The sequence below is a fragment of the Panthera onca genome, chromosome D2 (assembly GCF_046562875.1).
Source record: "Panthera onca isolate mPanOnc1 chromosome D2, mPanOnc1 haplotype 2, whole genome shotgun sequence".
Lineage (NCBI taxonomy): Eukaryota > Metazoa > Chordata > Mammalia > Carnivora > Felidae > Panthera > Panthera onca.
Window position 1 is genome coordinate 59,665,387 of NC_138349.1, and position 14,521 is coordinate 59,679,907.

Sequence of the window (14,521 nt, forward strand, 5' to 3'; positions counted from 1 at the left end):
GAAAGAGGGAGACATAGAATTGGAAGCAGGTTCCAGGCTTTGAGCTGTCAGCATGGAGCCTGACATGGGGCTTGAACTCATGAACTGTGAGATCATGACCTGAGCTGAAGTCGGACGCTTAACCACCCGAGCCACCCAGGTGCCCCAGTTTGTTTTAACTTTGTAAGTGACATTCATACACAGTCTTAAGTATTATTATTTAGAGATTGTGTGAAAATACATAAGATGAATTTTGTAACTACTAGGATTATAAAAATAGGAAATAACATGAACCATTTCCTGAAAAAAAAAATGAATTTTTTATTTCTCCTCAGCTCCGTAAGGCTATTATAGATCATGTGTCAGACTCCTTTTTGGATACAACAGTCCCACTTTTGGTTCTCATTGAAGCTGCCAAGAATGGCCGGGAAAAGGAAATAAAAGAATATGCTTCGATATTTCGTGAGCACACCAGCAGGCTTATAGAGGTAAGCATACTAGAACTGTAATTGCCCTAAATCCAGGAGAATGAGGCTCTCATTCCCCATTTACAATTGACTTGTACTCAGATAAAAATCTTTTGACAACTTACTGCAAAAGAAGCAAAGTTTAAATTGTTTTTTTTTAATGCATATTTTTTTCAGAGCTACACACATACACACACACACACAATGGTTAAATGCAGATATTTTGTTTTATCTTTACAAATATTTTCTTCATATTCTAACATAAAAGTATCAAATACTCTACCTCATGCCATTTTATTGTTTCTCTACCATCTTTTTGTGGTTGTATTACTCTTCCAGATTTTCAAATCATATTCAACTATGAAGAAAAAGAATGTAAGATTGCAGGTGTAGAAAAATCCAGAATAAATAAGTGAGGATAGTAGATTGGTCCATGTCCCAATAGAGGCAAGAGATGATAAAACTATCATTTTCTTCAGCTTGGAAACTGGAAGCATGAAAACGCCACATGATTTGGGGGCAAGGTGTTATATTGCTGAAAGAGCCATAAAGTGCTAGACAATTCCTAGGAAACAGAGAAGAAACCTATTATATTATGAGGATCAGTAATGCAGCCATAGTAGAATGAGTGTCAATGGAAGGATTTCTAAAACCAATAATGTGACAGTTCTCACAAAGCCAGGAACCCATGGAAGAAGGGAAAATCTGCCTGACCAGATTCGTTTACCAGAGCTGATACACTGCTAACATCCATCAGTATGACTGTACCAGTTGTTTATGGCTAGTGTCTGTTCTCAGTGTCAGTGCCATGCCGTACTGATTATTAAATCTTCTGACTGCCACACCTTCACATACTTACTGGCCATGAACTTTGTGGTGAAATATGTTTAGGGGCTCAAGTTGCTTGGTAACCTTGTGAGTTAGAAATAGACAGAACCTAGGGGCGCCTGGGTGGCGCAGTCGGTTAAGCGTCCGACTTCAGCCAGGTCACGATCTCGCGGTCCGTGAGTTCGAGCCCCACGTCAGGCTCTGGGCTGATGGCTCGGAGCCTGGAGCCTGTTTCCGATTCTGTGTCTCCCTCTCTCTCTGCCCCTCCCCCGTTCATGCTCTGTCTCTCTCTGTCCCAAAAATAAATAAAAAACGTTGAAAAAAAAAATTAAAAAAAAATAAAAAAAATAAAAAAAAAAGAAATAGACAGAACCTGAATTAGAATCATAGCATTTGATATAACATCTATTAACAGAGAGGATTTTCCCAACGTCTTAAATGTGGATCCCTGGGAAGGAAGTTTCCAATGTAACTAGCATTTTCACTGCAAACTTTCTGCTTCCTAGTCTTCATATCTAAAAAATGAAAGGAGTTGATAAATAGCTAATTACTACGATCTTGTCAGCCCTGAAACTGACCTACCTCCAACTTTGAAATTGACTTTGAACTTCCCAACAACTCTGCATGACAGGATATCTGTTACCTTGGCCTTATATAGAAATAAAGCTACAAACCCAAACCAGTCCAATTGGAGATGGAGCTGATTTCCAGGCTTACAATTTTTAACTAATTCATTCAATTATTTATATAGTTCTAGCTTTATTTATTCCTTCTTGTAGTCTTCCTCAAATATGTATGCACTCTTCCCACAGAGAAATGTTAAAAGTAAGAGGCAAAGCAGAAGGAGCAGGTCATTAAAGGCACCTAACTAAGTATAGCCCCTGATAATCATAAACATTTTTTTCTAAAAATGTGTTCTCTAAGCTGAGGGTACATCAAATTATGAAAACAACTTGTCGGTGACATATTCTAAAAGTAAAATTGGTGTCTGCTAATAAAGTTGCATCCCTATTCCTATTTATTAGTTTAGAAATATGTTTCTTAGTTGCTTAGTCTATGAAACATAAATCTCATAAGGTGCTCAACAAAGAAGGGCCCTTTAATTACACAATTTTGGAGAAATAGTTGTATCTATTTCTCCTCTTGGAGATTTTACAGTTCTGAAAAATCCATAGATTTTTCAATTAAGTCAGAATTTTCCCCAAATCAGTTTACCTGAGGAGTTCTTCTTCCATGACACTTATTACTAAGGCAGTGCCTTGAAGGAACACTTGAAAATGCTATCTTAGGGGCGCCTGGGTGGCTTGGTCAGTTAAGTGTCTGACTGTTTCAGCTCAGGCCACGTATTCTATAGTGCAGAGCCTGCTTGGGATTTTCTCTCTCCCTCTCTCTCTCTGCCCCTCCCCCTGCTCATGCTCTATCTCTCTCAAAATAAATAAATAAACTTTAAAAAATGCTACCTTAATGTATTGAGAATAATGGCTTATTATTATGTAGACAGAACCCTGAGAATGTGTTTTAAATATCCAACGTTCTTGAAAATTCTGTATTTCATGTGATCATTGAAAGAATAGAAAGATTTTATAATTTTGAGCTACTGGGGGACTGAGAATGAGTCTTATCTAACTTTGAATGTCTCCTTCACATGTATGATGCGATTATGCTAGCTTTGCACTCTCGTAGTTCTCCCTCTGGTATTACTGAGAAACTCATCTAAGGCGTTTTCAGTTCCAGTTAGATTATACCATGTAACAGTCCATCTTCAAACTTAGTGGCTTACAACAACCATTTATTATTCTTTCATTATGGGTTGACTGGGCAGATGGGCAACTCTCACTTAGGTTTTCTCATGTAATTACTGTTAAATAATGGCTAGGGATGGAACCCTCGAGAGGTTTGACTGGGCTAGATATAGAAAATGGCACAGTTACATGACTGGAGGAAGTGAATGATAACTGTCAGCTGGGAGCTTAGCTGTGGCTCTTCACTGGGGCACCAATACATGGCCTTTCTATGTGGCTTTAGCTTCTTGCAAAATTATTGCTGGTTCTGAGATGAGAAGTCGCAAAAGCAAGTTAGAAACAGGAAGTATAAGCTTACATCCTCTTAAGACTTGGGCCTGAAATTGGCAGAATACCATTTCCACTGTATATTATTAGTCAAGCAATCATAAAGCCTGCCCAAATCTGAAGGGAGGCAGGGAGGCATGAAACTTCACCTTTCAACGGACAGACTAGCAAAGTGTTTACAGCTACCTTTGATCTACTATACTTCTCAGAATTTCATTTGTTTGATATAAAGTGAAGGTAAACAAGATAATATCTAAGGTCACTGCCAGCTTTTAAAATTTTATGATATAACAAATATTTTTTTACAATTGGGAGACTTCTAATTTTCTAAGAGATAGAGACTGGAGGAAAATTGTTTTTAAGTATACTGCTTATCCACTACGTTGTTTAACAAAACATGGGCACCTGGGTGGCTCAGTCAGTTGAGTGTCTGACTTCAGCTCCAGTCATGATTTCATGGTTCATGGGTTTGAGCCCCACATTGGGCTCTGTGCTGACAGTGTGGAGCCTACTTTGGATTCTCTGTCTCCCTTCTCTCTGTGCCCCTTCCCTGCTTGCTCTCTCCCTCTCTCTCTCTCTCTCTCTCAAAAAAAAAGCAAAACAAACAAAGAAACAAACAAATAAAACACACTGCATTTATCTCCCAGGAAAATTTCTTTTTGGAAGGAGCTGTCTAACAAAGGCAATAGAGAAAATCATCATTAATTTACTACAAACATTCCGCCAGAAGTGTCTGTGACAGAGTCTGGGGAAATAGGAGAACGTAAATACATCAGTTTCAGAAGACACTGTGAGTTTACTTTGTCTAGATTGTTTACCAATCCACCTTTGTTTTCACTACCACCTGTCCACCCAGACCACTTATACCAATCTTATTCCCAAACTGCGTAATTTGACAGAGTAGGACAGAAAGTCTTAGATTCTAAATGACCTCAAGGAAAAGCTATTTTCAACATGTCTGGGTTTTGATACCTCAACTGTGTTTGTCAGAGAAATCTAAAATCAGTGAACTTGTTAAAGTAAGACTTAAATGGAAAGAAAAGTCCATTTTTAAAGAATTCCTATCAGATCTTTGAAGAAAAATTTCATGCTATTAAAGGAATACTCTGGAAAATGGTTAAAGTTGCAACTTTTACCAAAAAGAGAGTAAAAACTATGGGAACACAAAGAAACAAACAAACAAAAAAAGCATTAAGAAATTCTTGGGGTGCCTGGGTGGCTTGGTCGGTTAAGCGTCCGACTTCAGCTCAGGTCATGATCTCACGGTCCGTGAGTTCGAGCCCCGCGTCGGGCTCTGTGCTGACTGCTCAGAGCCTGCAGCCTGTTTCAGATTCTGTGTCTCCCTCTCTCCCTGCCCCTCCCCTGTTCATGCTCTGTCTCTCTCTGTCTCAAAAATAAATAAACGTTGAAAAAAAATTAAAAAAAAAAAGAAATTCTATGGATAATAATTAGGCAAACAAAAGGATATGGGGTTTGGGGAAAATAAATAGAGATGAGGAACAGAGTAGCCAATAAATTGGGCCTGAATATTCCCATCGTCTAGTGGGGTCATATCTGAGGTCTCCTATTGTATTATCATGCAGTTTGGTATAAAATGATCATGGGTGAAGTGATGGTTATAAAACCCTAGGTAGTGTCAATAACTGGAGAACCTAGATTCTTGAGGCTAATTTTGTTTCACTATGTTGAACTGAGTAACTATTATGCAAAGCTTATCCTACTTTGAACATCCCAGTTACTCTGTGTAACTTGGGATCCACCCAGCCACAGTGGGAATGAGAAGAAGGAGTCAGAAAGTTTGCATAATAAGATAAAAAGAGAGAGGGAGGGAAAACCATAAGAAACTAATAAGTATAGGGAACAAACTTAGGATTGCTGGAGGGGTGATTGGGGTGCATGGGGTAAATGAGTGATGGGCATTAAGGAGGACACTTGTTGTAATGAGCCCCGGGTGTTATATGCAATTGATGAATCACTAAATTCTACCCATGAAACTAATTCTACACTATATATTAACTAGAATTTAAATAAAATCTTGAAAGAAGGAAAAGGTTGGAATTTTAAAACTCATCTTTACAAAGTGATTAGCATCTAATGACAAATGTGCTCATTGAATTATACTCCCCATTATTTTGATCTTACACTGATGGTAAATTAGGGCACCATTAACTCTAGTGAATTCTACCAATAATGCCTATTAAAAGTAAAGTTTAAACTATTAATTTTATCTTAAAAATTACAATATTTAGATTCTAGAGAGTAAGAATTTTACCTGTCATCACTATGAGCCTATTCTGTTAGCCAAGTCTATGCAGCTAGTACTCAATAAATCGGTATTGAATGAAGGAACACAATGATAACACTAGCTCAATTTTCTTTCTCTCTAAAAAGTTATCTTCGGGGATTCCAGTAACTGGACTTGGAACATATGTCTGAGCCCAATTTTTTAGTAGAGTGCCTTCCTGCTTTAGTGAACATGAATACTTTAAAATAATTCTTCACAATGATATTAGCAAATACCTTTGCCATCAAAAGCAAACACTATAAACCCTATTCCAGATCTCTCTCCGAGGGAATTTGTCACCATTAGATAACATTTTTAAAGAACTCTGCCCACTTCAGAGATACAGTTTGTAACTTTAATGCAGTAATATAACTGTTATTCAGAAGAATGCCATTGCATTCAATACATGTATTGCTTATTATAATGGCTGTTATTTAATATTTCTTTAAAATTACATTCAAAAAACTCCACTATTATTTTTGAACCATATTACAACGTGTTCTCAGCAATCAGTTCATGCTGAACACTACATAGTTGCTATCAACTAAAAAGGTAAAATCTCCAGTTTATCCCATGGGTTTTATCATATTAATTCTCATTAAATATGACAGTGTTAATGATCTAGGCCTGAAAATTTTCTGCAAATTAAGTTTCTCTGTGTGCAAAGCCAGCTTCGTCAGTGCTTTGACTTATTCATCAAAAATTCATCTGTCTTGATGCACCTTATTTTAGTAAGTTTCATAGGAGCCTTTCATCAAAAAGGAAAAAGTGGGTGGACATTTAATTATAATACTTCCCTCCAACCTACAAAGCTGATTGTTCCCACTCACAAAATGGCGAGCCGGATTTAGCAAAGCCCCAGTGCCAAGAGAGAAGGCTGGAGAGGGGACTCTTGCTGTTTGCAAGAAGTGCTCATTGCTCCTAGCTCTACTTATATCTTTGCTTTTTGACAGAATCCTGTTCAAGTGTCACACATTGCTTTAACTGATCATCTGTTATCAAATAAGGATATGCTCAGTTATAAATAAATAGAGCTTTTAGAGTCCCATCCCATTCTTCCTCATTCCCCTAAAAAAGAAAAAAGAAGAAAAAGAAAAAGAACAAACCCATACTTATACTGTACACAAACCAACAACTGTTCTCAGTGAGCATCTTGGCAGCTCTCCTTTTCTGATGGGGAAGGGATATTATAGCTAAGTCAGGAATGCTTTTGGTTATATAGAGGACAGGTGTGACTGCCCACTCCCTGGATTAAAAACTGTTTAGCATCTTAATCCTTCCAGCTAAAAGTCATGATGAACATGATCCTTAAAAGCCTAACTTGAGGGGCACCAGGGTGGCTCAGTCGGTTGAGCATCCAACTGTTGATTTTGGCCCAGGTCATGATCTCATGGTTCACGAGCCCCACCTTGGGGTCTGAGCTGAGGGTGCAGAGCATGCTGGGGATTCTCTCCCTTCCTCTCTCTCTCTGCCCCTCCCCCGCTTGCTCTCTCTCTGTCTCAGAATAAATAATAATAATAATAATAATTAAAAATTTTAAAAAGCCTAATGTGAATGCACAGTGAGTGACCTTTCCATGTTGGAGAGATTTCTTTATAAATTTTCCATTCATGGTGTTTGGAATTCAGGGAACTGGGGATACAATTATAGAAAAGTCAGAGCCTTTCCATAGTCAGGTGGAGATATTTTTGAGTGAGATATTAGTGTTTTGGAAGTAAGAGGAGGGATAAAACTATATGGGATTAGAGTAGTTTGGGAATTTAGTATGAAGTAAGCAATATAAGCAATATTTACATCAAAACTTGATGACTAGGCAGGAGCTGGGTTTGAAAAACTAGAACTCTAAGTGGAGATAATAGCATGACTAAAGGCACAATGCTCATTCATGTGTTCCAGGAATGCAATAGAAATGAATTCTAGATCACTAAGCTGGCTGAAGCATGAAGTGAGGTAGAGACAGTTGATGAGGGATAGTATTTGGCCAACACTTAACAAGCAAACATGCTAACTAATAATTACCGATGAATAATTCCAGGCCTAGAAGCCAAACTTTGTTTTAATCACCAGTCTGATTATATAAGTTGGGACTGATCTGTTTCTTTTGATCAATTCATAATTCCACTCAATTAAAAATAAATACAGTGAGTTCCTCCAATGTGCTCTATAGAGCTCATCTATACAAGAGCCTGCATTTGGTTCCATTTTTGTCTTTTGTGGATGGAAGAGGCTGGTTAATCAGAAGTATTGGCAGAATGGCTATTTTATTGCTTTTACGGGACAAAAAAAACCCTTTTTTTTTTTCTGATAATAAAGAGAAGAGCAAAACAGGGAAGAAAATAAAGTAAAATAAATAAAACACTCAGTAATCTGTGCTAGCTAGCATCATGCAAAACACCTTATACTCTTTACCTCATTATGTCCGTGCTCACAATGATTGAGATAAATACTTTTATTACTGTTTTGCTGATAAAACCCTAGCTGAGAGAAAATAAGCAACTTGCCTAAGGTCAAACAGCTAAATGGCAGAGTAGGGAATCAACTTGGAGATTAAAGGAATAAAGTTAGCACAATAAATCTAAAATTGGAAAGTGAGCCCAAGTTTTATAGGTGTTTAATTTCTTGATGGAGAGAGGGGACATCTTTCTGAATGCTTTTAGATCAGAGACTGCTATTAAGTGGATCAAGCTGCAAAAGTTTCGAGAGTTGATTTTATTTCTTTCCAAAGAATCTCTAATCTTTTTTTTTTTTTTTTGAGTTTGGTAGACACACAATGTTGTATTAATTTTTGGTGTACCACTTAGTGATTTGACAAATTTATACATCATGTCATGTTCTCCATTAAGAATAGCTCTAATCTTATTCTACTTTCCCTAGCTAGAGAAGCAGAAAGCCAGAAGCACACATTTATGCATCTGAAATCTTTCTGCATGCATTCATTCCTTACAACTCTTAGTGAGTTACACTAAGTTATTAGTAACACTAATACTTAGTTATTAGGCCAGGGTATGAGACCTAAGTGAGATCAGACATAATCTTCTGATGAGAAAGTACATGTAGTCCATTTGTAAATTGACTATTTGGAACTTAGAATATATTTTGCCTGTTAATTAGTACTATGTTACCGTTTATCTTCCTCAGTCCACAAAAGCCTATTGAGTCCCTAATAGAAGTTAAAACTACACAGCGTTTTATTAGGAGTATTCTTCCTAGCCTAAAATGCATTTAGAGGTGCCTCTCACCATCAACCAGTTCCCTCTCGGTCTTGTGTGCAGGGTGTTCCTAACATAGGGGCAAAAAATCAAATGCTTTACAGTAGTGGACAAAAAGTAATAAATAAAAGGGCTCAGTAACGTAGCCTTTGATGAAATGAAGAGTATAAGTTTAGTCTAAAGGGTTGGTCTCTGCTTATCTTCGGTCAATTATTGCTGTGTATGAATGCAAGCCCTATTTTGTCAGACATTACAATTTCTCAAAATAACTCAGAAATACAAAATTTAATGTAAAAATCTGTTGGTTTCTAAGTATAGACAGCTAACTCAGCTTAAAACAAAATAAAATAAAACCCACAATCCCATCATTTGTGCCAATACATAATGCCAAGGACCACAAGTTTTGCAATCTCTGCTCTAAGATCACATTTTGAAAAACAAGTTTAAGAAAGATGGATATTTGTAAATGATGTAGATTATATCTGGAGAATATTTTGTTAGTAAGCATCAGTTATTACACAGGTGGTAAAATGCAGGAAGGGAACTTGATTTGGGGAAGTGGGCTCCTTCTGATTTTCTTTCCTGAATTGGATAACCTTGAAATAGTTGGTGAATTGAAAAGAGTTAAGAGCACAGTGATCAGCTATTTCCTCTTATCTCCTCTGCTGCTTGCAAACACTGTTAGGGTAGGTATAGGGAGAGAGAAAGGAGGATCTTGCCGAAAGATGATTCAAATGTATGTTAGACCCAATTAAAGCTATAGCTTTGTATATCCAGAAAATCCCATTAAAAAACCCCAAAACAATTAGGATTGGTACTTTCTGCAAGATGGAAGTATAGCTTTGATGCTTTTAAAGAAATGCTCCCATTATGGAAAAACAAAATTAAATTTATTCTGCATTCCATTGATGACTTTGTTTGAAGTATAGGCAGCGTGAAAAAAGGCTTATATTTTTCTAAATCATTCTGACATTTTTGTAACATTTTATACATGGAGTTCCAAAAGAAAACCAGAACATCCTTAGAAGGTTTGACTTTGGCACTTTGAATCTGCCTAGTAAATAACTGCTACAGATTATCTTTCCCTTCCCCCATCTTTCTTTCATTTTACTTCCCCTCTCACTCCTTCACTCTAGCTATTGGTATAGACAAATTATTTCTCATTGTATCAAAAGAGAATATCTAAGGTTGTGTTAGTTTTCTTTTGCTAGCAACACAATATCTAAATAGTCTATACACAGGTGCCCCTAAAACATACATTTTAATGGTTTTTAGTATGTTCACCGATTTGTTCCATCATAATCAATTTTAAAACATTTTCATTTTTCCTAAACTAAACAATTTCTACCTCTATATATTTGCCTGTTCTGAACATTACATATAAATGGAATCATACAACATGTCTTTTATAACTGGCTTCTTTAACTTAGCATGATGTATTCAAGGTTTATCTATATGTAGCTTGTATCAGTACTTCATTCCTTTTATGGGCAATTCTGTTGTATGAATATACCACATTTTATTTATCCATTTATAAGTTGGTGGACACCTGAGTTATTTCCACTTTTTAGCTGTTATAAATAATTCTGATGAACATGTTAATACAAGTTTTTGTGTAGGTATATGTATTTATTTATATTGAATATATACCTGGCAGTGATATTTCTGTATTCTATGGTAACTGTAGTTACCTATAGTAACCATTTGAGAAACTACCTGACTGTTTCCTGGTGGCATCACATTGCACCATTTACATCTTCACCAACAGTGTATGAAGGTTTGGATTATCCTCATCCTTGCCAATGCTTTTATTGTTCGCCTTTGATTATAGTCACCCTAGTGAGAGTGAAGTGGTATCTCATTGTGGCTTTGATTTGCATTTCCCTTATGGCTAATTATGTTGAACATTATTTTATATGCTTAATTCATTTACATATCCCTTTTGGAGGAAATATTTATTTAGGTACTTTACCCATTTTTTAAAAGATGGGCATTTGTCCTTTTTATGATTGAGATATAATATGTAATAGTTCTTTATATATTCTAGAAGCAAGTCTCTTACAAAATAGATGATTTACAGAATTTCCTCCCTTCCTGTAGGTTGTCTTTGCCGTTTCATAATGGTATCCTTTGAAGCACAAAAGTTTGAAATTTTGATGAAGTGCATTTTATCTATTTTTTATTTTGGTTTCATATCTATAAAACAATTGCTTTATCAAAGGCTATGAAGGTTTCCTCCTATGTTTTCTTCCAAAGGTTTTATACTTTTAGCTCTTATATTTAGGTCTTTGATCAGTTTTCCGTTAGCTTTTGTATCTGATATTAGGCAAGAGTCCAATTTCATTCTTTTGCGTGTGGATATCCATTAGATCCAGCACCATTTCTTGAAAAAAAATATTTTCCAATTGAGTTTCTGTAATAAATTGACTATAAATATGAGGGTTTATTTCTAGACTCAATTCTGTTCTATTAATCTATGTCTGTTCTTTTTTTTTTTATGTTTATTTATTTGAGGGGGGAGGGGCAGAGAGAGAGGAGAGAGACAATCCCTAGCAGGCCCAATGCTGCTAGCACAGAGCCCAACATTGGCCATGAGATCATGACCTGAGCTGAAATCAAGAGTCAGTGGCTTAACTGACTGGGTCACCCAGGCTCCCCAGTCTAAGCCTGTTCTTATGTCAGTACTACCCCATCTTGGTTACCGTAGTTTTGTGGTAAGTTTGAAATCAGAAAGTGTGAGTCCTCCAACTTCATTCTTTTTCAAATTAGTTCTGGCTATTATGAGTCCCTTGAATTTTCAAATGATTTTAGAATAAGTATGTCATTTCTGAAAAAAAAAAAAAAAAAAGACGCATCTGGGAGTTTGATAGGGATTGAAGGGCTGAATCTGTAGGTCAGTTTGGGGCATATTACCATCTTAATAATATTAAGTTTTTCAATCCATGAACATGGGATATATTTCCATTTATTTAGATCTGCTTTAATTTCTTTCAGCAATGTTTTGTAGTGTTCAGTGTAGAAATTCACGCATCTTTTATTAATTATTTTCCTAAAATTTTTTTATTTTTGATGCTTTTATAAATGGCATTGTTCTTAATTTCATTTTTAGGTTATTTTTTGCAGTGTATTGAAGTACAATTTTTTAAAGTTTATTTATTTTGAGAGAGAGAGAGAGAATAAACAGGGAGGGACAAAGAGGAGAGACAGAATCTCAAGTGGGCTCTGAACCATCAGCACACAACCTGATCTCACAATCTGTGAGATCATGACCTGAGACAAGATCAAGAATTGGATGCTCAACTGACTGTGCTAGCCAGGCACCTCAAAGTGCAATTTTTTAATATATTGATCTAACACCTTGCAATCTTGCTGAATTTATTTGTTAGTTTAATTGTGTTTGTGTCTATGTGTGTGTATTCCTTAATATATTCTATATACAAGATAATGTCATCTGAGAATATAATTAAACTTCCCTTATTTCCAACTTGGATGTATTTAGTTTTATTTTCATTCCTGATACTCAGAGCATCATTTCATATTTTTTTTTTATATCCGTATGTTTGCTTTGGTGAAGTTTCTGTTCAAACATTTTGCCTTTTTTTTTTTTTTTTAAATTGAGTTGTTCACTTATTTTTGTGTTATTTAAAACTTCTTTATATGTTTTGAATGAAAGTCCTTTGTGGTATACATGATTCACAGATATTTTCTGTATATCTGTGGCTTGGCTTTCTTTTTTTTTTTTTAATGGTTATTTATTTTTGAGAGAGAGAGAGAGAGAGAGACAGAACACAAGCTGGGGAGGGGCAAAGAGAGAGGAAGACACAGAATCGGAAGCAGGCTCCAGGCTCTGAGCTGTCAGCACAGAGCTTGATGTGCGGCTTGAACTCATGAACTGTGAGATCATGACCTGAGCTGAAGTTGGACACTCACCTGACTGAGCCACTCAGGTGCCCCTGTAGCTTGGATTTCTAATCTTCATAGTACCTTGTTCAGCAAAAAATTTTTATATTTTGATAAAGTCAAATTTATCAGTATTATCATATACGGATTGTGTTTTGTGTTTTATAAAAGAACTTTTGTCTAACCCAGGGTTACATAGATTTTCTCTCATATTTTCTCTTAGAAATTTTATACAGTTTAGTTTTTACATTTATATTTTTATTTCATTTTGAGTTAATTTTTATCTATGGTACAAAGTTGGGGTAAAGTTTTGCTTATTTTTTTGTTTTGTTTATTTATTGCATATGGATATCCAATTGTTATAGCATCATTTTTTTAAAAGAATATAGTTTCTCCACTGAATCATGTTTTTACTTTTGTTAAATATCAGTGGACCTATATTGTGAGTACATCTCTCATCTCTCTGTTCTGTTCTATTGCTCTCTGTATCTACCTTTCACCAATGCCATGGTCTGTTTAAAAGTGTAACTTTATAGGAAGCCTTGAAATCAGAGGTTCTGAGTCTTCTCAGATTGTTCTTCTTTTGAAAGATTGTTTTTGCTGCTTTACATTTTTTTATAGATTTTTGTATGATCCCATCAATACCTACAAAACTACTGTAGTCATTAAAATTGAAATTGCATTTAAACTCTAGATCAATATACAAAATGACATTGTGATGATATTGAATTCTCTCATTCATGAATATGGTATATTTCTCCAACTATTTAAGCTGTCTTCGATTTTTTTCCCGTAATGTCTTATAGTTATCAGCATCAATTTTAATTGCTAAATATATAAATAATAACAGTTTCAGTGTATTTCTTGTACTAATCTAATTCATTGTAAGATTTTCTACTTCTTTTTTTAGGTTATGGGGTTTTTATTGTGTGTTTGTGGGCACCCTTAAAAGATTTCCAGAAAACTTGACCACTAATGAGTGGGTATTATTTGGAGACTAATTTAGGTGAGAAGTTTGGTCCTGCTTTTAATACTAAAACTTATAAGAATTTTAGAAGGCAATACAGACTAATGTAGTAGGAAAGAACATAGAGTCAGACAAAGAAATCCTGACTTTAATACCATGTGAACTTGAGCAATTTATTAAGCCTCTCTGAGCTTCCAAACTCTCATTAGAAAGATGGAGATGATAGCCTACATCTCTATAAAGATTTTGTGAGAATTCAATGAGGTAGTTCATGTAAAGTCTTTATGACAATATCTGGCAATAGAGTAATGTTGCAATAAACACTGGCCTAAAATGTCCCAGCTAAGGAAGGAGGAAAGAAAGCTGTTTTTGTTCACAGATAACATAATTTTCTTAGTAGGAAATATGAAATCTCCTAAAATTAATACATGATTATAACAAGGTTGATTATGGCAAAGTTACATATAAAAGTCAATCACTTTTCTGTAGTCAGCAATGACTAAGTATAATTTGAAATTAAAAACACATTATCATTACATAGGAGCTTATAAATATATAAAGCAAATATTAATAAATCTGAAGGGACAAATAGACAGCAATAAAATAATAGCATGGGACTTCAAAACCATATTTTCAATGGATAGAGCATTGGGGCAGAAAAATGAAGAAACATTAGACTAAACTGACATTAGATTAGATGGGTCTAACATACACATACAGAACATTCCATCCAAGAGCAGCAGAACACACATTTTTTTGCCAGATACATGGAACATTTGTAGGCTATTTCAAATGTCCAAAACATGTCTTAATAAATT

At 35.5% G+C, this 14,521-nt stretch overlaps 1 protein-coding gene across 3 annotated transcripts in view; it reads left to right on the forward strand.

Moving 5' to 3' along the window:
- The window catches only part of CTNNA3 (catenin alpha 3), a 1,784,170-nt gene that overhangs the window by 938,379 nt on the left and 831,270 nt on the right, over positions 1-14,521 (forward strand). For all 3 annotated transcript variants that reach the window (XM_078434311.2, XM_078434309.2, XM_078434310.2), the window contains one exon: positions 315-467. In XM_078434311.2, coding sequence (XP_078290437.1) covers positions 315-467 — 153 coding nt within the window. The remainder of the gene's footprint in view (positions 1-314; positions 468-14,521) is intronic.